Source organism: Ptychodera flava, chromosome 8 (assembly GCF_041260155.1).
Source record: "Ptychodera flava strain L36383 chromosome 8, AS_Pfla_20210202, whole genome shotgun sequence".
Classification (NCBI taxonomy): domain Eukaryota; kingdom Metazoa; phylum Hemichordata; class Enteropneusta; family Ptychoderidae; genus Ptychodera; species Ptychodera flava.
In genome coordinates, this window is record NC_091935.1 from 6,557,828 (window position 1) to 6,582,312 (window position 24,485).

General features: G+C 40.2%; 1 protein-coding gene across 1 annotated transcript in view; it reads left to right on the forward strand.

Moving 5' to 3' along the window:
- Nucleotides 1–24,485, forward strand: part of LOC139139490 (uncharacterized) — a 73,320-nt gene that overhangs the window by 39,440 nt on the left and 9,395 nt on the right. The window contains exons 48-80 of the mRNA XM_070708402.1: nucleotides 197–484; nucleotides 914–1,198; nucleotides 1,634–1,921; nucleotides 2,136–2,420; nucleotides 3,611–3,898; nucleotides 4,117–4,401; nucleotides 5,599–5,886; nucleotides 8,071–8,355; nucleotides 8,565–8,852; nucleotides 9,190–9,474; nucleotides 10,230–10,514; nucleotides 10,769–11,050; nucleotides 11,535–11,840; nucleotides 12,395–12,688; nucleotides 13,110–13,385; nucleotides 14,010–14,288; nucleotides 14,825–15,121; nucleotides 15,481–15,674; nucleotides 16,568–16,799; nucleotides 17,174–17,284; nucleotides 17,871–18,061; nucleotides 18,577–18,702; nucleotides 19,118–19,188; nucleotides 19,497–19,537; nucleotides 19,747–19,843; nucleotides 20,026–20,131; nucleotides 20,639–20,758; nucleotides 21,281–21,384; nucleotides 21,794–21,926; nucleotides 22,596–22,715; nucleotides 22,872–23,165; nucleotides 23,572–23,703; nucleotides 24,134–24,290. Of these exons, the coding sequence (XP_070564503.1) occupies nucleotides 197–484; nucleotides 914–1,198; nucleotides 1,634–1,921; nucleotides 2,136–2,420; nucleotides 3,611–3,898; nucleotides 4,117–4,401; nucleotides 5,599–5,886; nucleotides 8,071–8,355; nucleotides 8,565–8,852; nucleotides 9,190–9,474; nucleotides 10,230–10,514; nucleotides 10,769–11,050; nucleotides 11,535–11,840; nucleotides 12,395–12,688; nucleotides 13,110–13,385; nucleotides 14,010–14,288; nucleotides 14,825–15,121; nucleotides 15,481–15,674; nucleotides 16,568–16,799; nucleotides 17,174–17,284; nucleotides 17,871–18,061; nucleotides 18,577–18,702; nucleotides 19,118–19,188; nucleotides 19,497–19,537; nucleotides 19,747–19,843; nucleotides 20,026–20,131; nucleotides 20,639–20,758; nucleotides 21,281–21,384; nucleotides 21,794–21,926; nucleotides 22,596–22,715; nucleotides 22,872–23,165; nucleotides 23,572–23,703; nucleotides 24,134–24,290 (7,113 nt within the window). The remainder of the gene's footprint in view (nucleotides 1–196; nucleotides 485–913; nucleotides 1,199–1,633; nucleotides 1,922–2,135; nucleotides 2,421–3,610; nucleotides 3,899–4,116; nucleotides 4,402–5,598; nucleotides 5,887–8,070; nucleotides 8,356–8,564; nucleotides 8,853–9,189; nucleotides 9,475–10,229; nucleotides 10,515–10,768; nucleotides 11,051–11,534; nucleotides 11,841–12,394; nucleotides 12,689–13,109; nucleotides 13,386–14,009; nucleotides 14,289–14,824; nucleotides 15,122–15,480; nucleotides 15,675–16,567; nucleotides 16,800–17,173; nucleotides 17,285–17,870; nucleotides 18,062–18,576; nucleotides 18,703–19,117; nucleotides 19,189–19,496; nucleotides 19,538–19,746; nucleotides 19,844–20,025; nucleotides 20,132–20,638; nucleotides 20,759–21,280; nucleotides 21,385–21,793; nucleotides 21,927–22,595; nucleotides 22,716–22,871; nucleotides 23,166–23,571; nucleotides 23,704–24,133; nucleotides 24,291–24,485) is intronic.

Consider the following 24,485-nt stretch of genomic DNA (forward strand, 5'->3'; position numbering starts at 1 on the left):
GCAATGGTTGTCACATACACTATGATCAACAATTAACCCCAGCATTTACTGCTTCCCCATCACGTTCTTTTGAAATTCATTTTGGCAACAGATGCAATATTCATCACAAGTTCATATTTAAGGCGAACGTCATCAGGCACGATAAATTGTATTCACCTATAAAAACATTGCTATGGTTATATTTCTTATCCCTCAGATGTGCCTGTTGCTGAAAATCTGAAGGTTGTTAACGTCACTGCCAATAAGGCAACGGTCACCTGGTCCATCGATGACATCACAGTTCTAAATGGCATCCTGGTACAGTTCAAGCTGAGAGATACAGCCGATGACTGGAGCAACGCATCATCTCTTTTATCACCTTCTGTCTCATCGTTCACAATTACCGATCTCATCGAAAACAGGGCTTACTCTGCAAGAGTGCTGTCTATTCACACTGATGAAACTACAGCATTTTCTGATGAAGTTGTATTCACATCAACCGAAGGTGAGCCTTTAACATGCTTATGCTTTATATGGTCATGATGAATAATATTTAAATAGGATGGTTTGTCCAGTTTTTCAGGGGATCACGATTAGAACTAATTTGGGATGACTGGATTTTCATATTTTTCAAATTTCTCAAAGTGTTAGGTGCCTTATAGCTCAATGTTGCAATATTGCAAATTACTCATCAAAGCAAGTCTGTTATGTAAAAAGGAAAGCAGATGAGCTTACATTTGTAGATTAAGTCGGCGTTCTCCGCCATCCAATTATCCGAAATTAGTTCCAATGGTGTTGTTGGTTAATTTACGAATAGTAGTGCATTTTTCGATAGCTCCTCTTACAACACTAAACGTCATGGGCGACAAAATACATTTGCAGAACACATTATCAGTGAGTTTCCTTTGCCAAATGTGCATCTTCTCTTCTGCAGGTGTCCCTTTGCCACTCGACGTTGAAATCAGCGAGATAACGGACGATAGCGCAACAGTTTCCTGGACGTACCCCTCCAACTCAGACTTGATAGGTAGTGTTATTGTTCAGTACAAGACGGGCACTGATGATAAATGGCAGAACATGACAGTGGTTCCACCCATCACTTCAGTAAAACTTTCTGATTTGGAAGCAAGTACACAATACAATGTCCGCGTAATGGTCGTGGCACCGAATGGAGCCGACACAAGTATTACACCTCAGTTCTCACTGACAACGCTCACAGGTAATACTTTGGGAGATATCATAAGACAGCTGTTTGATTAAAAAGTATTGTACTCATATCTGAAGTAGTTATATGTAACTGAAGAAACATCGCAAAAATGACCCCTCACAAAAATCTCACAAGTATTGATATCACATTTTCAAATGAAATGTTCAATTTTCCTTGTTTTAATATAAACAAGACAAAGAACACTAGATTCTCTTTACAAAGGGCTTTTTGGCTCCAATTACTTGCTGTAGTAATGGTTGTCACATACTCTATGATCAACAATCGACTCCAGCAGTTTAGTGCTTCCCCACAACGTTGTTTTAAAATTCATTATGACAACAAATGCAATATTCAGCACAACTTAATATTTAAGGCGAACGTCATCAGACACGATAAAGTGTATTCACCTATAAAAACATTACTATGGATATTATTCTTGTCCCTCAGATGTGCCCGTTGCTGAAAATCTGAAGGTTGTTAACGTCACTGCCAATAAGGCAACGGTCACCTGGTCCATCGATGACATCACAGTTCTAAATGGCATCGTGGTACAGTTCAAGCTGAGGGATACAGCCGATGACTGGAGCAACGCATCATCTCTTTTATCACCTTCTGTCTCATCGTTCACAATAACCGATCTCATCGAAAACAGGACTTACTCTGCAAGAGTGTTGTCTATTCACACTGATGAAACTACAGCATTTTCTGATGAAGTTGTCTTCACATTAACTGAAGGTGAGCGTTTTACTTTCTTCATGCTTTCTATGGTCGTGATGAATAATATTCAAATAATATGGTTTATCCAGTTCTTCAGTTCGTTAGTTACGAATAGTCATACATTTTTCATTAGCTCCTCTTACAACATTAAAAAGTCATAGGAGACAAATGCATTTGCAGAACCTCTTATTAGTGAGTTTCCTTTGCCGAATGTGCATCTTTTCTTTTCCAGGTGTCCCATTGCCAATCGACGTTCAAATCAGCGAGATAACGGACAATAGCGCAACAGTTTCCTGGACGTACCCCTCCAACTCAGACCTGATAGGTAGTGTTATTGTTCAGTACAAGACGGGCACTGATGACAAATGGCAGAACATGACAGTGGTTCCACCCATCACTTCAGTAAAACTTTCTGATTTGGAAGCAAGTACAGAATACAATGTCCGCGTAATGGTCGTGGCACCGAATGGAGCCGACACAAGTATTACACCTCAGTTCTCACTGACAACGCTTACAGGTAATATTTTGGGAGATATCATAACAGAGCTTTTTCATCAAAAATTATTGTACTCATCTTTGATGTGAGTTATATGTAAAGAAGAAACATCATAGAGTGACCCCTTAGAAGATTCTCACCAAAATTGATTTGAATTTTTCAAATGCAATGATCCATTTTCCCACTTTCTTATATACAAGACAAAGAACACTAGATTCTCTTCACAAAGGACTTTTTGGCTGCAATTGATTGCTGTAGCAACCGTTGTCACATACACTATGATCAACAATCGAGTCAACCAGTTTACAGCTTCCCCACCACGTTGATATGATATTCGTTGTGACAACAGATGCAATATTCAGCACAAGTAAATATTTAAGGCGAATATCATCAGACACGATTTATTACATGCCTCGATGTGGGTGCAAAATTGTGCATTGATTTGAATAGGAACATCCCGGGGGGGTTAGCGGGCCTGTGAACGATATACTGACTGGTTCCCTTGGTTACTCGGTCCAGTGATGCCCTTCGACGTTTTCGATGTCAAAGTAGACGCTTAGCTCTAGATGTAAAATATCCATGCGCGCTCTGCTATTTTGACTTTCGTTAAACTCTGTATGATACTGGTCGATTATAGTAAATTTATTTGAAAATGCCCTGCATGTAACTAAATGTCATATAGCGTTAGCTTTGAAGAGGCATGTAATAAAAATATTTTTGCCTGAATACGTGGGTTTATGTGCCCTCGTAGCAGGAGACAATTTGCCCTTCTGGCGTCGGGCAAATTGTCACCTGCTCTCGGGCACATAAACCCATGTATTCAGGCAATAATTAAGCAATAAAGCACACCCAGCGATGGTATACCACGAGATTTTGACCAGTTCACGACATATATGCACGAGCGATAGCGAGTGCATATATGAAATGAAATGGTCAAAATCGAGTGGTATACCGTCGCTGGGTGTGATTTATTGCTATTATATCATAACAGTATATTGAAATTCTGGCGTGGAACGTCATAAAAGGAATTTCCTCAAGCTGAGAGCTAGCGCGCATGCCTGCCATGGTATATCGCCAATATACCATGGTTGTTATCACGTCTCGACCAATCAGATCGCAGCATTTCCGCCATCAATATACTAATATGATATAATATATAATATTGCATTCACATACTAAAACATTGCTATGGTATATTTCTGATCGCTCAGATGTGCCCGTTGCTGAAAATCTGAAGGTTGTTAACGTCACTGCCAATAAGGCAACTGTCACCTGGTCCATCGATGACATCACAGTTCTAAATGGCATCCTGGTACAGTTCAAGCTGAGAGATACAGCCGATGACTGGAGCAACGCATCATCTCTTTTATCACCTTCTGTCTCATCGTTCACAATCACCGATCTCATCGAAAACAGGACTTACTCTGCAAGAGTGTTGTCTATTCACACTGATGAAACTACAGCATTTTCTGATGAAGTTGTCTTCACATCAACCGAAGGTAAGCCTTTTACTTTTTCATACTTTTTATGCATGGCCATGATGAATAATATATTCAAATATGTTTTGTTCACTTTTGAAATTGGTTAATTTACGAATACTTGTGCATTTTTGATAGCTGTTTTTACAACATAAAAAGCCATGGGCCATAAAAATGCATTTGGAGATCCTATTATCAGTGACTTTCTTTTTACGAAATGTGCATCTTCTCTTCTGCAGGTGTCCCGTTGCCACTCGACGTTGAAATCAGCGAGATAACGGACAATAGCGCAACAGTTTCCTGGACGTACCCCTCCAACTCAGACCTGATAGGTAGTGTTATTGTTCAGTACAAGACGGGCACTGATGACAAATGGCAGAACATGACAGTGGTTCCACCCATCACTTCAGTAAAACTTTCTGATTTGGAAGCAAGTACAGAATACAATGTCCGCGTAATGGTCGTGGCACCGAATGGAGCCGACACAAGTATTACACCTCAGTTCTCACTGACAACGCTTACAGGTAATATTTTGGGAGATATCATAACAGAGCTTTTTCATTAAAAATTATTGTACTCATCTTTGATGTGAGTTATATGTAATGAAGAAACATCATAGAGTGACCCCTTAGAAGATTCTCACCAAAATTGATTTCAATTTTTCAAATGCAATGTTCCATTTTCCCACTTTCTTATATACAAGACAAAGAACACTAGATTCTCTTCACAAAGGGCTTTTTGGCTGCAATTGATTGCTGTAGCAACCGTTGTCACATACACTATGATCAACAATCGATTCAACCAGTTTACAGCTTCCCCACCACGTTGTTTTGAAATTCGTTATGACAACAGATGCAATATTCAGCACAAGTAAATATTTAAGGCGAATATCATAAGACGCGATTTATTACATGCCTCGATGTGGGTGCAAAATTGTGCATTGATTTGAATAGGAACATCCCGGGGGGGGGGGGTTAGCGGGCCTGTGAATGATGTACTGACTGGTTCCCATGGCTACCCGGTCCACTGAAGCCCTTCGACGTTTTCGATGTCAAAGTAGACGCTTAGCGCTAGATGTAAAATATCCATGCGCGCTCTGTTATTTTGACTTTCGTTAAACTCTGTATGATACTGGTCGATTATAGTAAATTTATTTGAAAATGCCCTGCATGTAACTAAATGTCATATAGCGTTAGCTTTGAAGAGGCATGTAATAAAAATATTTCTGCCTGAATACGTGGGTTTATGTACGCTCGCAGCAGCAGACAATTTGCCCTCCTGGCGTCGGGCAAATCGTCACCTGCTCTCGGGGACATAAACCCATGTATTCAGGCAATAATTAAGCAATAAAGCACACCCAGCGATGGTATACCACGAGACTTTGACCAGTTCACGACATATAAGCACGAGCGATAGCGAGTGCATATATGAAATGAAATGGTCAAAATCGAGTGGTATTACCGTCGCTGGGTGTGATTTATTGCTATTATATCATAACAGTATATTGAAATTCGGGCGTGGAACGTCATAAAATGAATTTCCTCAAGCTGAGAGCTAGTGCGCATGCCTGCCATGGTATATCGCCAATATACCATGGTTGTTATCGCGTCTCGACCAATCAGATCGCAGCATTTCCGCCATGAATATACTAATATGATATAATATATAATATTGCATTCACATACTAAAACATTGCTATGGGTATATTTCTGATCGCTCAGATGTGCCCGTTGCTGAAAATCTGAAGGTTGTTAACGTCACTGCCAATAAGGCAACTGTCACCTGGTCCATCGATGACATCACAGTTCTAAATGGCATCCTGGTACAGTTCAAGCTGAGAGATACAGCCGATGACTGGAGCAACGCATCATCTCTTTTATCACCTTCTGTCTCATCGTTCACAATCACCGATCTCATCGAAAACAGGACTTACTCTGCAAGAGTGTTGTCTATTCACACTGATGAAACTACAGCATTTTCTGATGAAGTTGTATTCACATCAACCGAAGGTAAGCCTTTTACTTTTTCATACTTTTTATGCATGGCCATGATGAATAATATATTCAAATATGTTTTGTTCACTTTTGAAATTGGTTAATTTACGAATACTTGTGCATTTTTGATAGCTGTTTTTACAAACATAAAAAGCCATGGGCCATAAAAATGCATTTGTAGATCCTATTATCAGTGACTTTCTTTTTACGAAATGTGCATCTTCTCTTCTGCAGGTGTCCCGTTGCCACTCGACGTTGAAATCAGCGAGATAACGGACAATAGCGCAACAGTTTCCGGACGTACCCCTCCAACTCAGACCTGATAGGTAGTGTTATTGTTCAGTACAAGACGGGCACTGATGATAAATGGCAGAACATGACAGTGGTTCCACCCATCACTTCAGTAAAACTTTCTGATTTGGAAGCAAGTACAGAATACAATGTCCGAGTAATGGTCGTGGCACCGAATGGAGCCGACACAAGTATTGCACCTCAGTTCTCACTAACAACGCTTACAGGTAATATTTTAGGAGACATCATAACAGAGCTTTTTGAGTGAAAATTATTGTACTCATATTTGAACTGAGTTATACCTAACTAAAGAAACATCACAAAATGTTCCATCAGAAGAATCTCACTGAAATTGATTTTCAAATTTTCAAATGCATTGTTCCATTTTCAAACTTTGTTATATAAAAGAACACTAGATTCTCTTTACAAAGGGCTTCTTGGCTGCAATTGATTGCTGTAGCAACCGTTGTCACATACACTATGATCAACAATCGATTCAACCAGTTTACAGCTTCCCCACCACGTTGTTTTGAAATTCGTTATGACAACAGATGCAATATTCAGCACAAGTAAATATTTAAGGCGAATATCATAAGACGCGATTTATTACATGCCTCGATGTGGGTGCAAAATTGTGCATTGATTTGAATAGGAACATCCCGGGGGGGGGGGTTAGCGGGCCTGTGAATGATGTACTGACTGGTTCCCATGGCTACCCGGTCCACTGAAGCCCTTCGACGTTTTCGATGTCAAAGTAGACGCTTAGCGCTAGATGTAAAATATCCATGCGCGCTCTGTTATTTTGACTTTCGTTAAACTCTGTATGATACTGGTCGATTATAGTAAATTTATTTGAAAATGCCCTGCATGTAACTAAATGTCATATAGCGTTAGCTTTGAAGAGGCATGTAATAAAAATATTTCTGCCTGAATACGTGGGTTTATGTACGCTCGCAGCAGCAGACAATTTGCCCTCCTGGCGTCGGGCAAATCGTCACCTGCTCTCGGGGACATAAACCCATGTATTCAGGCAATAATTAAGCAATAAAGCACACCCAGCGATGGTATACCACGAGACTTTGACCAGTTCACGACATATAAGCACGAGCGATAGCGAGTGCATATATGAAATGAAATGGTCAAAATCGAGTGGTATACCGTCGCTGGGTGTGATTTATTGCTGTTATATCATAACAGTATATTGAAATTCGGGCGTGGAACGTCATAAAAGGAATTTCCTCAAGCTGAGAGCTAGTGCGCATGCCTGCCATGGTATATCGCCAATATACCATGGTTGTTATCGCGTCTCGACCAATCAGATCGCAGCATTTTCGCCATCAATATACTAATATATAATATTGCATTCACATACAAAAACATTGCTATTGGTATATTTCTGATCGCTCAGATGTGCCCGTTGCTGAAAATCTGAAGGTTGTTAACGTCACTGCCAATAAGGCAACTGTCACCTGGTCCATCGATGACATCACAGTTCTAAATGGCATCCTGGTACAGTTCAAGCTGAGAGATACAGCCGATGACTGGAGCAACGCATCATCTCTTTTATCACCTTCTGTCTCATCGTTCACAATCACCGATCTCATAGAAAACAGGATTTACTCTGCAAGAGTGTTGTCTATTCACACTGATGAAACTACAGCATTTTCTGATGAAGTTGTCTTCACATCAACCGAAGGTGAGCCTTTTACTTTCAAACTTTCTATGCATGGCCATGATGAATAATATTCAAATATGTTTTGCTCACTTTTGAAATTGGTTAATTTACGAATAATTGTGCATTTTTGATAGCTGTTTTTACAACATAAAAAGACATAGGCCATAAAATGCATTTGGAGATCCTATTATCAGTGAGTTTCTTTTACGAAATGTGCATCTTCTCTTCTGCAGGTGTACCGTTGCCACTCGACGTTGAAATCAGCGAGATTACAGACGATAGCGCAACAGTTTCCTGGACGTACCCCTCCAACTCAGACCTGATAGGTAGTGTTATTGTTCAGTACAAGGCGGGCACTGATGACAAATGGCAGAACATGACAGTGGTTCCACCCATCACTTCAGTAAAACTTTCCGATTTGGAAGCAAGTACAGAATACAATGTCCGCGTAATGGTCGTGGCACCGAATGGAGCCGACACAAGTATTACACCTCAGTTCTCACTGACAACACTTACAGGTAATATTTTGGTAGATTGTATTTGATAGCTGTGTTGTTACGATTTATTGTACTCATCTTTGAAATAAGGTCTATGTTACTAAGGAAATATCACAAAAGGAGAAGTATCACACCAAAATTGTTTTCGTTTTTTCAAATGGAATGTTTTAATATTTCGAATATGTGCGTCAATTTGTTCACGACATCTATTATATTTTGTTATCTTCCAGATGTCCAAGTAGCTCAGAATGTTGAGATTATCAATGTCACAGCTTCTCAGGCAACAGTTACGTGGTCAATCGATGACATCACAGTTCTCAATGGCGTCGTGGTTCAATTCAAACCAAAAGACAGCACCGACGATTGGAAGAACGCATCTTCTTCATTATTACCCTTGATCGCATCGTTCACAATCACTGATCTCTACGAAAACCAGACTTACTTGGTCAGAGTGCTGTCGGTCCATACTGATGAAACGACAGCTTTTTCTGAGGAAGTTGTATTCATGACAACTGAAGGTGAGCTCATTTTTATTTGATGACATAGCTTGTCAGTCAATTGATGGCAACTTTTCCTTATAGTTTGTTGGTCGTGTAGCCAGTTATTTAAACATCGTGTAAGTTATCTCTCTTCATAGTACTTGCTTATTGCAAAGTCTGAAGAATAGTTTTCGAAATGTTTAACATATGAAAGTGCCTTTCATTTATGAAAGACTAAGTATCCTGACGTTTTCTGTCCATATTCCGCCGTTGAGCAACATTGCTAAATATATTTTAACAGGGGATAATAAAGATATGCAGAACGTATATGTTGACGTTGCATTTCGTTCGAAACACATGTGTCTTGTCTCTTTAGGTATCCCGTTGCCAGTCGATGTTAAAATCAGCGACATTACGGACGATGGCGCAACGATTTCGTGGACTTTCCCGTCAAACTCAGACCAAATAGGTACTGTCATTGTCCAGTACAAGGCGGACAGTGACGATCTGTGGCAAAACGTGACAGTAGCTCCACCAGTCACTTCAACAACACTCACCGGTCTACAACCGAGTAAAGGATACAGTGTCCGACTGATGGTTGAAGCAGCGAATGGGGTGGATCGCAAAGTTACATCTACTACCAAATTTGATACACTGCAAGGTGAGGCTGATGTATTGCTGGCTTTTCCTTCACTGTCTTGTACATTGCAAATCACAGTATCGCTCCAGAGTATAGAACTCGCGTTACTTTCAAAGAAATCTGGTACAGTGAATTTAATTCAGTTTCACTTCCCAGTATCTTGTCCAGTATGGATGACGCTGATAGGCGTAAGGTCATAGAGTGTGACCTCAAAGGCGTCTCCATTTGGCTGAACGCCAAAGTAACAAAGTAACACTTCTTTATAAAAGCACAGTAAATTTATCCGAACTTGAACCAGATACTCAACACTTTCTTAAATTTGGCAGCAAGACTCAAGATAGTGTGATGGTTAGAGACAAAGGGTGGGAAAGAGTTCCTTAAGGCCCCCACGCCAAATTGTGTTTCTTAGGTAGGACATACAACACTTTTAAGTATGCTAACCGTAAAACTATTCGTTGCCCTAACCCTAAACCCCTCCAAAAGTTATATTTGGAAATTAAAGAGTTCCTTAAGCCCCCCCCCCCCCCGCCCCCGCCCAATTTTTTTTCTCAGGTAAGATATACAACACTTTTAAGTATGCTAACATTAAAACTAACCATAACCCTAACCCTAACCCTAAACCCCTCCAAAAAGTTATATTTGATGTGCTTCTTTCAAGAAAAGTCTGCGATTAAAGTGATTTCCATGAACGGGGCCTAAATGAACTCTGGCCAAAGGGTGTTCTTCAGATATTTGATGAAATGTTTTATTTTCTCTTTCTTGTCCAATATGTCCAGCATTGCCTAAAGCTATCAATATTCGTGTTGAAGAAATTTCTGTGACGTCAGCAAAGATTACGTGGGAGTTATCCGACACTGAAAGTCGTGTGCAGAGCATCGTTGTACAGTACAAACTTGAGCAAGACGGTGCCACGTGGAACAATGGCTCGGTACTACCTTACACTGCTCGTAATGACGCCTTCTACATGCTAACACCAAACTCTACTTACATGGTCAGAATTTTGGTGCAGGGTAACGACGGCACCTCGTCGGACAGTGAAATCGTAACATTCCAAACATCAGGTATTGTTGTCCACTCTTTGTGAATTTTTATATGTACGTTTTCCGTGAGATAGATAGGCTTGTTTTTGCAGCCCTCGCAAGATTGCAAAGGGGAAAAACTATTTAGTATTGCACGATTTACGTTATTTTTGACAAGGAAAATGTCAGTGATTGTTACATTCATATATCCACAAGAGAACTTCACACGTTGATTAGTTCATTTTGTAGTACGCGAGAAAAAACTAATACCCTGTAAAATTGTCTCGATTGCACAGCTGTACCGATGCCAAAAGACATTGAAGTTAAAACTCGGCCATTCAGTGCCACCTTATCTTGGACGTTTGAGACAGATGACAGTAACGTCGGGGCGATAGTTTATCACAAAGAAAGTGAATCCACTGGCGACTGGATAAAATCCTCCTATGTGGCAGCTCCTGACGGCAGTTTCGTCATAGAAAATCTCTCCCCTAATACTGTCTACGTCTACAAGCTTGCAGTGGTAGCTGGAACTGCTGGAATTTATCACGAAACGGAGGAGGCAACATTCACCACGGAAGGTAGGTTTCCAATCGCAAAAAATACCCAATAGGTCATGGAGTTGATTTCAGCATGACTTGTATCTTCCAAACAGAACAGCCCTGGGACTTCAAAAACCCAATAGGGCCATGGTACATCCGGGCCTTGTCCAAAGTACCACCAAAGCCCGCGAAGTTCAAGAGGAATTTCACTGGATTACTGTAAGGTTTTGTCGCATAGAATTCATATAGAGTATTTTTTGTAAACGTCGCACCACATCGTGGTTGCTTTCACCTCGGGACACTATTTTTGACATCGGTTTAGAAGCAACAAGTTGCTTATCGCTCCTATAGGTCGTCGTATTTAGGCTGTAGACAGAAAAGGAGACCAAGCAGCACGAATTTGACAATAATATCACGTGAAAGTATCACAGATATTACTCATGTATTTTAATTTCTTAATTTATAATAATATAAAGTGTTGAGACAAAATTATTTTGTTTATTCTGGACTTTTCTTTTCTCAGCTATGCTTCTTCCGCGTAACGTAACCATGGTGAACGTAACACAAGACTCTGCTGAGGTCACATGGATACTGGATGCAGACTCTAACGTTGGATCATTAGTCGTGCAGCATCGGGAAGACAGGGAACGTGTTGCAAGGGATATCGTCGAGGTCATTTGGCTGAATTCAACTGTCTTGGGTCCTTCAGTCACATCGTACAAGCTTGTCAACCTGACGGCAGCGACGAACTATGTCGTTCGTCATTATGTGGTTAGCGGGGATGGAGCTTTCGAGGCAGTAACTGAACCAACGTCCTTATCAACCTCTGGTAACCTACTCATTTTTAATGTTTTTTAATCATCATATCTACATTAGAGGGAAGTCTAGATGCCGAAACAGTCTTACAAAACAAGTTCTACTGTATGAGAAGTTGGAATGGCTAGCAATGCGGTGCAGACATTGTCACCCAGTTGTTCAATTTTTCTTTCCTGCGTTTCGGAAATGTTGTATCAGCTGGTATTCTTAGTTGTCAAGCAATGTTTTCAGAATCTCGATTGGCTGTCGGTCTGAATCGCTTTCTTCCGTTCTCTTAGCGATATTCCAAAAATGTCGCCTATGAATGGAATTTTTGTAAGTTATTGTTTAGTTGTACATCCTGCCCGGTAGAAAATATATATCTACCAATAATGCATATGAGATATCATTATTGAGCGCAAGTGCCGCTGATAGTGCCCTGCTAATAATGCAAGCAAGGGAAGTAATAATTGTGATTTAATTTATAAATGCATCAAAATGTGCGAGAATTCTACATTGATAATGATAACCCTGTATCGTATTATACATTCCAAAATATAACGTCGATATGTTTTCATTTTGTTTAAGCTGCTCCACCTCTGGCACTGCCGAGCGTAATCGATGTCTCGGACGTAGGCCCCGGGGGTGCTACAATCGAATGGTCTATGCCAGACACGACTGGTGTGGAGTCCGTTGTCGTACAATACCGACCCACTGACTCAAAGGATGACGATTGGGTCGATGCTGCCGTTCTGCCCCCGTCCAGTGGGACGTATGTTTTGACGGGCTTGTCATCCGGAACAGACTACGAGATCAGACTACAAGTAACTGGCGAGGATGGAAGAACCACGGAAAGTACGCGGAAGGAATTTCAGACAGAAAGTAAGTAGACCCAAAAACCAATCGAGCATGATTGGACGGTTTACTCATTCCAATGTCAATTAGTTCGTTTTCAGCCGAATACAGCAGTCTTGTATATATCATGTAACTCGTTGACACGTTATTTGTGTGTGTGTGTGTGTGTGTGTGTGTGTGTGTGAGAGAGAGAGAGAGAGAGAGAGAGAGAGAGAGAGGGGGGGGGGGAGAGAGAGAAGGAGATGGACAACCGGATGAACAGAATGGCAGACTCTCTGCCCGTATAGGAGAATCTGTAGTCGGTGAAACTGTTGAAGGTGGACAGATAATGGTACCATTATATCGCTAAACACTAGTTTTTACTATTATTAAAAAAACAGAAATGTATGTCTTTCAGCTTAAATCTCTGATTTTTGCTAATTCTGTCAACGAATTCGTCTATCCATAGGCCTGCCTTTGCCATACGACGTGAAGGTCATTGATATAGCAGATACAAGGGCTACAATTTTGTGGCAGCTTGACGTTGATCTCAATGTTGCCGGCACATTGGTTCAGTATAGCTACGATGGTGATGTCTGGTTGAACTCATCCTTCGTTTCCGTCGGAAACAACTCCGTGGTATTGTCTCAACTACTTGAAGGAACTCCATACACCTTTCGCCTTGTTGTCGTGGCAACTGACCAGGGCACTGCTGTTTCAACGTTTTACAACTTCATGACGACAGGTTTGTCGCTATAATGTTTACTTTGCGTGAAAGATAAGAATAAAAGTCATATGCTCATAAGTAGAGTGACTGCTGATAGACATTCTTCTGTTATCCCACAATGCATTACTGTGGTCGTTCAAACTCTGTATACGCACTTGAAATTGACCAATAATCTCACTTACGATGATAAAAATGTCTGTGACTTGATTTCCAATCGGCGCCGAATGTCTAGTCCAGGTAGCATCAGCCATAAATGCCGTGACTTGCCGATGCGCTTAAAGTATCATGGCGCATGTCGAATACCATCAGATCATGGCAGTGTCCTTCCCCTGACGCTCAATCTCTATGTAAATTTTCATCGAAATTTTATGGAAATGATTGTGTCGAACATCATCGTTTTCCTTAGCATTTTAGAAACTAATGCATAAGAGATCTGAAATGAAAAAGTGCCTTTCTTTGGTCTCCCTTTTGAGACGGCAATAATAACTTTCATTATTTTCACATCAGGAAAAATGCCGTTTCAAAGCTTGTCAAATCCTTTAATTGGTAGCTTCTCTAGTTATTATCTCTTTAAAACATTCAAATACAGCGACGTTTCTTCCACAAACTCTTACATACATCTCACATTTTGTACGTCTGTAGGTGCATTGTCACCATTTAACATCAGGGTGAACGACATCACCAGTTCCAGTGTCACCATTCTGTGGGACCTGAATACCAACCTGACCACAGACGGCGCTGTTGTCCAGTATAGGACTTCCAACGAGACGTGGCACAACTCATCGTATGTAGCCATGCCAAACACCAGTGTGGCACTGATCGGCCTGTATCCAAAAGCCAAATACATCTTCCGTATTATCTACTTCCACAAATATTCAGACGACGTGACCGTCACTCCAGCGTATTTCTTTGAGACAACAGGTGTGTGATTCAAGATACACATTGTGAACTTTTAGTCCTAGTGTTCCGTCATTTCCCTCAACTCAAGACCTTGACCGAAATCCCCTCAGAGGGGTTTTCCATCCGCCAATATTCGTAGCTTCGTATTGCACTTTCCCTCTCACGGCTGTGCTTGAGGTCGCAGTGTTTTCTATAACGCCTATAGCCATTCCAAGATTGAATGATATTCAAGGGTTTCCTTCTTTAATTTTTACCGCTACAGAAAAACGGGTTGAAATTCTAACTATAATTTTTTTAAAAAGACAAAGTTCGGTGGGCATCGTAAATTAGGGTCGACATAAATTCCACAATTGGTATAGTCTTCAGGTTCGACATAGAGACACCGGAGATCAAATAAGCAATTCCTCGGAGATTGCCGTGAAAAATTAACGTTTTACCAGGTTTATTTGGTAGTTATCAGTCGTCATCGGCTTTTGTTGTACATCTTTCTCAAATTCTACTGTATGTTATACTGCTAGGGCACCAAAACCATATTATGGTCTACTTTATCATTTCAGCACTGGTTCCTCCCCTGCCGTTTTACCTCAGAGTGATCGCCATACACGACACTTCAGCTACGGTGATCTGGTATTTCAACGACACATATGGCATCGCCGGATGTTTCATACGGTACAAGACGGCTAATGACAAGACGGCTAATGAACCCTGGTCGTTGACGTCGTTTTTGCCAGTTGGCACGGAATCGGTGAACTTGCTTCACTTGGAACCGGATTCCCAATATGTAGTGATGATGGAAGTAGTCGGCGTCGATGGATCAACGTCCTTTACTCCATTTGAGCTTTTCACAACGGAAGGTGAGGTGATGCTCCAAAGAAATCGATCTATTTGTTCGTTTTAGACTATTTTACGACGAGTACTGAACTCGTGACGTAAATGATTGTTATCACAGATATAGGTTGATTTGATAGGTCGAATAGAACCTCTGCCTCCACGACCTCTATTACTATACAAATGAATACCGTATTGTTACAATATATGGACAGTATCAATGTTACGTCACGTGGATTATATTTTTTTCGTACATGAATTCTTTTATAGATAAAAGCGTAATTATAATATTTATTCTTGTTGGACGAACGCAGTACAATAAACTCACGTTAATCAAGCTGACTTTTCATAATTAATCGTGAAAGTTAACCTTTCGTCATGGCAGAGACTGGTGGAGGTGTTGCCGCACCGCTGTTGGGAGGTATGGACTGGTGGTTCTACCTGATCGTGGCCATTGTCATCGTCGTTTTCATACTCCTTCTCTGCTGCATACTGTGCATGGTGGTGTGTCTTCGAAAGAAGAAATACACTGGCTACAGCACCGACAAAGAAGCATTGACCATGGAAGAAGCTATAAAGGTTTGAGATGCTTCGCTTTCATATTTTAACGTTTCCTACCTCCGTTTTAAATTCATCGGTTCCAGATTACCAATATCTATATGGTATTGGAGAAACCTTTAGGTTTGTGGATGTTCGTATCGGTAAAGTCTGCACATTTGACCTGTCAATAAATCATTGATATTGAACGATGATTACGTGTGTACCATCAACAACACCGCTCATGTTGGATTATATAAAATTCAAAGCCTTTTCACTTACCTCATATAGCCTATTGTTATTATGAAATGGACGTGTGTGAGTATTATTGAGGCATATTCCGAACCAATTGCAAGTAAATAAAAGTAGCCCAAGGATGACTAGGCGGGGAAAGTCCGCAAGCTTGTCTGTCTATTCTGACATAAGAGAGGACTCTCTTGCAATATGCTATATATCTGATTGGTGGTAAATTGTGATTTAAACGTGGGCTATTTTCTGCCTGATTGGCTGATGGGAAATATATCAAAAGAACAATAAATGTCGACAAATAAATTGGCTAAAAGCCTCAGAAACGTTGCGTATTAGTCCAACTCTGAGATGCCTTTGACTGCTGTACTGGTGCTTTTGTGTGCAAAGAACAGCATCTACCCAGGAACTAATTTTGACTTTTATACGTCTCATGCAATATGAATATTCATGAGGCATGGATAAAGCTTTTAATACCACCATGTTTATTGTTGCACAAAAAATGCTGTGTGACATTACGTTTCAAATCACCGTGGTACAAAATATTTCCAAACTGTCGTCTTTATCCACCGCGGAGTATTAAAATCAAACGACATTACTTCGGTATCATCTAATACAGAAGATGTCTCCAAGAATATTCAGTTTGAAAATGATCCTTACACTCTTTTTTATTTCCTTGCTTTCTATAGGCTGACATTCCTTCTGGCGTCGAAACAGTCTACCCACTGACGGACGAGATAGTGGAAAGCTACGACCCTGTTGTCAGCATCGAGCAAACGAAGTCCCATTGGTGGGAGATACCCAGAGACAAACTCACCCTTATCAAGGTGCTGGCGGCGGGTAAATTCGGGGACGAGTTCTGGGAGGGGCAAGTGGAATCCTACGGTGAGGTGGCTGATGTTGGGGTGAAAAAGTCACAAGGTGAGATTGCTGACCAGATGTGTTTTGAGTTAACATTTAACAATTCAACGAATGCGCCAAAGACCTTCTCCACTCTTCTGAGTCGAGCCACGAGATGTTGACTGTAAGATTGAAACTTCGAGATGTTACTTCACTATTCTGTCAAAATCCTCATACATTTTGATTTCACCTAATTTCGTACGTGATTAATGCTCTTGACTCCCCTTTCCCAGAACGAACAGAGAAAGCGAGAATGGAAAGATGATTTACTCAACTCATAGCAAATCTTCGACTCCATTCTTTGTACTTATTTCCCTGCAATTCTCGAAGTTTCTGTTTGCACTCCACGAAACCTAGCATTATTATTCTAAGGTTATGTTTTTGATTTGTCATAGATGACGATGACAACACCGCCAGGGGATTACTTCATCAGGAATTAGACGTTTTAAGCAGAGTCAGTAAACACACGCATATTGTAAATCTAGTGGGAGCTTGTACTGTCAATGGTAAGAGGCTATTTATATTTCATCTGCGCTGCAGTCGTTTGTGCACATTTAACACTTTCTACGCTACCACCCTATCTACCTACGGATATGTCTACCCATTCGTCTATCCACCCATCCCTCAACCCATCTATCTATCTATCTATCTATCTATCTATCTATCTATCTATCTATCTATCTATCTATCTGTCTTTATCTGTCCGTCTGTTTATCTTTCCGATTATCAATCTAAGGTTATCTATCTGGCTGCCTGTTCCCCTGGCTTTATATCTCTTTCTGTTTGCGTGTACATTATACATCAGTCTCTGTACGTAAAATAGTTATATTCCTCAAATGGAAAAACGTGATATTGCTGTAGTATGCTGTAGTGGGCAACATGTGAGGCGCTTGACTTTTTTCGTTACACTATAGCTAGAAGGCCAGATACCTTTCAGTAATTATCACTTTTTTAAATAATTTGACTTGTTTCCTGGGCCCTCTGCTTGGTTGATGCCTTCTTTGTAGACCTTGTTAGGTTCTGCAATTTCCAGATCTATTCATGGCAGCGATTTTAGCATCACATTGATGGATGATATTAAACCATTTGCAGGTCCTTTTATTATTGTTGTGGATGATTCGGAGAACATTCGTTTGGACGTTTGGTTGAGGAATCTTGATCGACTCCATGACCCTGTCAGACAGTCATCACTCGGGTTTAACCTGTCTCTACAGGTCTTGCCACAACTCTACGACTTTGCCATCGACATATCGAAAGGAATGGGACACCTAGCATCTCTTAAAGTGAGTCCAATGTTTCATCAATCTCTGCCATGACTTACGATGGTTTCCATAGCAAGTTTGTTACAAAGTGTGGTCACGATTCACGTCGGTTGCTGTGTCACTGAAGCTGTCGATGTGAAAAGGATAACGAACCGTCTATCAAATAACACATCATACTTGACAGGTTTCATGTCAAACTGGGGTAATTTAAGCAATAATCAAGGCACATAAAACCTCGGGTAACAACCCATACTTTTGTGGGATTAACACAGGTGGAATAAAAATGATATTGAAAACATGAATTTTATATACCATGATTAATGAAATCCGACCCAGAATTTTAGAGAAAACTGGTAATTTTTACAATATAATGATAGTAAAATTGACAGCGAATAAAATGAGGACATCTCGATGCATGTGTGCGTTGTATTTATTTGTTTCATACAATTAGAATAAAGCAATATATAAGGTGAGATATAGTTGTTCAGATACCACAATGTGCAAGTTCTAAAAGAAAGCTATCGATTCTGTTGTAGTGTGTCCATCATCACCTTGGTGCAAGGAATGTGATCATTAGCGCCAATCTGGTTGCCAGGGTTACAGACTATGCATTGCCACTGCCAGACGAAGACAGATATGCATCAATGCCACGTGAATCGCAGGTAAGACACATCTCCTACTTAGGTCAAAACTTATTTTTCAATTTTTAATGTATTTTTGTCCTCTACTCTCACACTGATTCGTGGCGTTTGGAACTGTTGTAGCATGCTTTACCGAACATTTTCTCTGCAAAACTAAAGGGCAACAGAGACCATTGTCAAGTTGAGTTCGGAGCAGATCCATAACCGCATTGGTTGCAATGCTGACACAGATAAAAGTGTGTGAGAAAGCCAGGACAACAGAGATGTAATTCGGTAGTGTCCATCTGAAATTATGTACTCTGTTGGCTAACATGTAAGGCACCGTCGACATATTTGATGCAATGTCACTGTGACTTCACGATAAACTTAAAGGAAATGATTCAGTTTTAAAATTTGTCATGCAAATTTGTCACATGTCCTCTTTTCTTATTTGCAGAGTCGAGATGACATCCGATGGATGTCTCACGAATCAATCTTCTACAAAACCTACACCGGTAAAAGCAACGTGTGAGTACATTTAACGATCACCGAATCGCCTTCAAATCGATCTAGACATTTATTGATCTTTTGATGTCATTGCAATTTCATTTGTTTTTGTTACATTCTGTCGCGTGGTTTGTTTGGGTATCGTTAAATGATTCATGGTACAATTGAACGTGACTTTTTTTAAATATCATGATTACATAAAAGATATATGTCACCGGTAAGTATTGTACTATGCAATCAGCTAAATTGTAAATCCAAAGATCTGGAAAGTTGTCGATGATCTTTGCGATTGTCTTTAAAACAAAGACTCTTCTATTCTTCTTCTTAAGGTGGTCTTTTGGTGTGATTCTTTGGGAGTTGATATCGATAGGTAAGTTGACATTTTACAGTACTTTAGATATCATAGCGCTGGAACAATTGTACCTGAGTTATTTAGACACTTCCGCGGCTAAAGTTAACCGAAAATAGTCCGAAATTGTGAAAGATCGACCTTGGACGTTTTCATGTGTAGTGGTCAAGTATTCCTTTATCTTAGCAAGGCTAGAATATCCATACATTGACAAGGCATTTCCTTAACAGGTCGTGTTCCATACGAGGGAACACGGTTAGAAGATCTCCGGGCAGCAATCAGAGCTGGACAGCGATTGGAAAACCCGTCTGCTGCGCTTGATGAACTGTAAGTCCTCAAATTTCCATTCCACTTCTGATAATATACATACAGTGACATTGTGATTATTGAAGTATTTATTTTCCTCGCCTGATATTATAGGTCACCGTGATGGTTAATGCTAAAATCAAGATCTTGACAACACTTGATTCTCTCAGAAGGATTATGACGTCACCTTGTTCTTTTTTCAGGTTCGCCTTGATGAGTAAATGTTGGGCCACCGAACCGAAGTATCGCCCTCTATTCTCCGAACTCACAGACAGACTCTCCATTTTACTGAAGAGTATTGACCTGCAGGTAAAGTTGCAGAACCATCATGCTATGGCGTGTCAGATCGCATAGCATAAGTTACAAGGTGCCGTACGATGCCCTACCATGGTCCGTCAATTCACAGACATTATTTCATTATGGGCCGAAAGTTCCAAATTTAATGTCAAATTTTAACTTATGTTAACCAGTCCAAATTATAGTCCCAAAAAGTAAAAACAGGTGAAAACAAAATGATCGATTGCTTCTCTGTTACACAGATTATCCATTAAATGATGTAGTCTTTCTTGGTTTTAAACTATCACCAGCTTTGCCATTTGATATGGAGGTGATAGATGAAAGTGTTGTGCAGATCAAAGCTAATCCCCCATCTAAAGTATCAAGAATTAAAATACTTTGAGTCTTTCCAAAATTTCTCTTTCCTCTATATCATCAACAATCTCTGGCGAAACAGATCATTGTATACCATGTCCTTTGAAATGTTTTGTAAGCATTTCTATTCCTGGGAACTTTTTCAAGATCGCTTTTTTCCCACAGAGAGAAACTACGAGAAAATACACGAAGGAGAGCTTGTCTGTGCTGGCCAACGAGTACACCAATTGGAATGACTACCAAGTGACGCTCTTAGAAGATCTTATACTGAGCAACATCGAAAAGGTAATAATTTTTACTTGAGTTAGGTACTTCCTCTTTTACTGTAGGATGCCAGATTGAAGGTGACGACTGGTTATAAATCCGCTACGTACATGATGAAAACAGATTCGCCATTTTCATTATAGACGTGCAAGTCATCCATGCATCTGTCTTATCTGTATCGTACGACACATTGTTTTATTGTACCATGAAATAATGTCGCTTGATTGAAATGCATATTAACGTAGGGAATGTATGGCATGTTCGGTTGATATTACATATTTGGTTAAACATCATATGTCGGATTTATTGTCATTACTCATTGGGTTGAATTTTATCGTAAGTCGGCATGAAGAGTTATTACTTGTCGGGTAAGTGTTACACATCGAGTTTTATGATAAAAACACGACTGTTGCTGCTGTTCTTCAGAAAGAAGAGCACCGGCATGCCGTTGAAATTACGAATTTCAAGAAGCCATGGTCCATATTGTCAACGTAAAGACATCATGTGAGATCTAACCAAACTGTCAAATGTTTCTTATTGCAGTCACATCCACAATCACGTTTGATGGCTGTACAATATGCCGCTTTTGTCTTCCCACCGAACCACGTAGCATCGAAATACGTCTTGCTTCTCGCTTCGGGCGATGAGTAAGTACGCAATTTTGAATTTTTGGACTCTTTCTATTAGATTTATTCATAAGAAAATGATAGTTGTTTCAAGGATACCCACCATATTGTAATATGTGATCTATTATGATTCCCTTCAATCATGATTTTCGTCGATTCAGTACTAGCAGCTGCAAGGTTTCGTCTGTGAACGACCACGAGTTTACAGATATTTGATATTTAATATGGCCGCCATTCCTGAGTTAACCCTATGGGAGAAAATTAACTTTTCGGTTTTCAAAGAAATAAGCATGTGAAAAGGTCGGATACTCCCAGTGGTAGACCACAGCGTACTATAAAGTTAGAGTCCAAATATCCGTCCGAGACGCGTCCTACCTTGACAATAACTGTGAAAGTTTTTCAACACTTATGATCTTACGTTTTCCTCTAGAGTGAAGATAGTACGGAACGCTGCCTTGGACGCTCTGAGGACCCAATCCAACAGAGCGGATTCCAACAAAAGCGACGAGAAAGCAAACGCCTTCCCTGACTTTGTTTCTCTTGTCACATTCATAAGTCTACGGGTGAGCAAACATACTTGGTGACGTATAGAAATATTATCTCCTTCTAATTCATGGCATCGAAAATTCATCTATGATGATGGTATGCGCAGGGTACTTTGGGATTATAAAGTTGAATAATTCTTTAAATTGATATAATACATACATCGGTATTTCCTTGCATCTAATTACATTAGCTTGCAGCGAACTATAGTTATAGATTTTACTCGAAACATCAGTGTCCCATATCGAACGAAATGGCAATAGATGCTGATGTGTCTAGTGCCATCTTATAGCGACTGAACGTAAGATAACAAAAATTTTCAAAGCATGTTTCCGAGAAACTTTTATCGGCCGGCATAATTTTCATCCACTCACAGTACATTTAGTGTCACGTGGTGTTGTGCTGAAGTCCGTTTAATGTTGGATTTTGCGACATTTTGTCAGCAAACCAATGAGGAGACGCGTCGTCGACTTATTTTGAACACGTGACAATAACGTAATGGTAACATGCATTTTGTTTAATTGTTTTATTTTATTCTGTCTATCTTACAATATTTCTACCTACATTAGACGCACATTTGACATCTAGTTTCAACACTTTAAAAAACTGACTGACGAAAAGGTTTTAGTCAATAATTGGTTTGGCTAAAGCATATATACTTAACAACCCAATTTCTTGTAATTTTCAAGATGAAGGACAGGATGGCTGCGAAGACGACTACTGAAGACAGAATTTCAACGAAGTCGATCAAAGTAAGGGGGCCGCTGGGAACACACAGTCTTCCATTCTCTGCAACGGCGTATGAAAAGGTATGGATATTCTTTATTCCTAACATAGCATCTTCCACTCCACTGCATATATCCAAATATGTGATTGTTCGATGAATTCAAGAAGATACCCATGGCATCCACTGGTTCATTTGGTGTATATCTTTTTTGCTTTATCATATTGTCTTTTGATCTTAGATGACGATTTACTTGCGCATGTGCCTGGCCTACGATTCCCGGGCGAATCCAAACGTGACCACCGCTGAAGAGATGAGACTACAGGGACCTCTACTGTCCAAACGTGTCAATACCTTATTGGACGAGGCTGGTGACAGCACGACAGAGGGACCAATTACCCTCTATCTTGGCATGTTACGTCAGCATGTGTCGGCGGTCGGTGGAGCAGCGTCTATGTATAGAATTTTAGAATTAGTGGCTGTTGCTCCTGAAAGACTGGCCCCTGAGTTCGTCACCAGATTTGGGCGACTAAAGGTATTGAAGTAGAATTTATTGTACATCATTTGTCCTTTTTTTGCTTTTGCAATTTATCTTACATTATTCGACCATATTAAAGAAAAAGTAGTTGTTCTATAGGAACACCTACCCAAAACTTGAGTATGTATACCTGTAAAATGTTATTTACGATTTGTTTTCTTTTTGATGGAACTTCCATTTTGAATGGGACAGCGAACATTGAATGTCATTAAGGAATGTCGAAAGAGAATGGGATTTGGTTATCATTGCAAGATGAAACACACGAGTGCTTTAACAGAAAATTCCAACTTGAACTCAGACACATACAAACCTAAATGCAGAACTTGCAAGATGTACAGTTATAGCTGTGACTCAGAATATTCTGAATAGAGTTCATTTATTGAGTTTCCTTGCTTTGTTTCAGGTATTCCTTCACTCTGACAACCTAGAGACGCGGAGTTACGCTGCTGAACTCTATGGTATCTTGCTGCAGTATGTGGACAAGAACATCGTATTGACTGCGATACAGGAAATCACTCAGGATCTCAACCATGAGGTAATGCAACAATGTGTACAGCGCGGGAAAAAACAAAAAGATACAAAACAAAAAAGCATCCGGTGAAAATGCGCAAATGCTTTGGGGGAAGTTCCAGTATTCATTAACATATGAAATGTTAATTTTAGAATATAACCTTCCGTTCAGTTACATATCATATCAGTATCTATTTTACAAGAGTGCAATGTCTTACTCTCGACTATTACGGTAAGATCCTGATCACGAACCTGTCGGGTCGCCTATTCTTGTAAATATGATACCAAACTTAACTGTCTTCCGTAAACAAAGTAACTAAAGGACTTGAAATAGCATTTTCCTCGCAGCAGCTTCGAAAGCGAAAATATGCTTTACAGTATCAAGATGTACTCGAGTCTCCATCGCACATCCAACGATATATGAAACTACTTTTCGTTAACTTTGCTTTCTGCAGTACCTTGAAGTCCAGCATGGCTCTATACTGGCATTGGGTCACATCATTGGGAAATACCTCCACAAGCGAAGGAGACTGGCAAGTCTCGAAAACATAGAATACATCGGAGATTCCAGCAACGAAGACATCATTTTCACTGAAGCCGTGAAGGCCATCGGTATGTGACGAGAATGTAGACAGCTCTGGGCTATCGAACAAGTGTTAAGGTTGAATGCTCCTCTGGGACAGTTAATCAGACTTCTACATTCTTACATTACCTTTCTGGTCTGTACCGCTGAGGGAGCTCATTTTGAAGCTCTTGGAGTAAATGAAATTCCCACCGGATTAGTTGTCCGAAAATCGAAAAGTCACA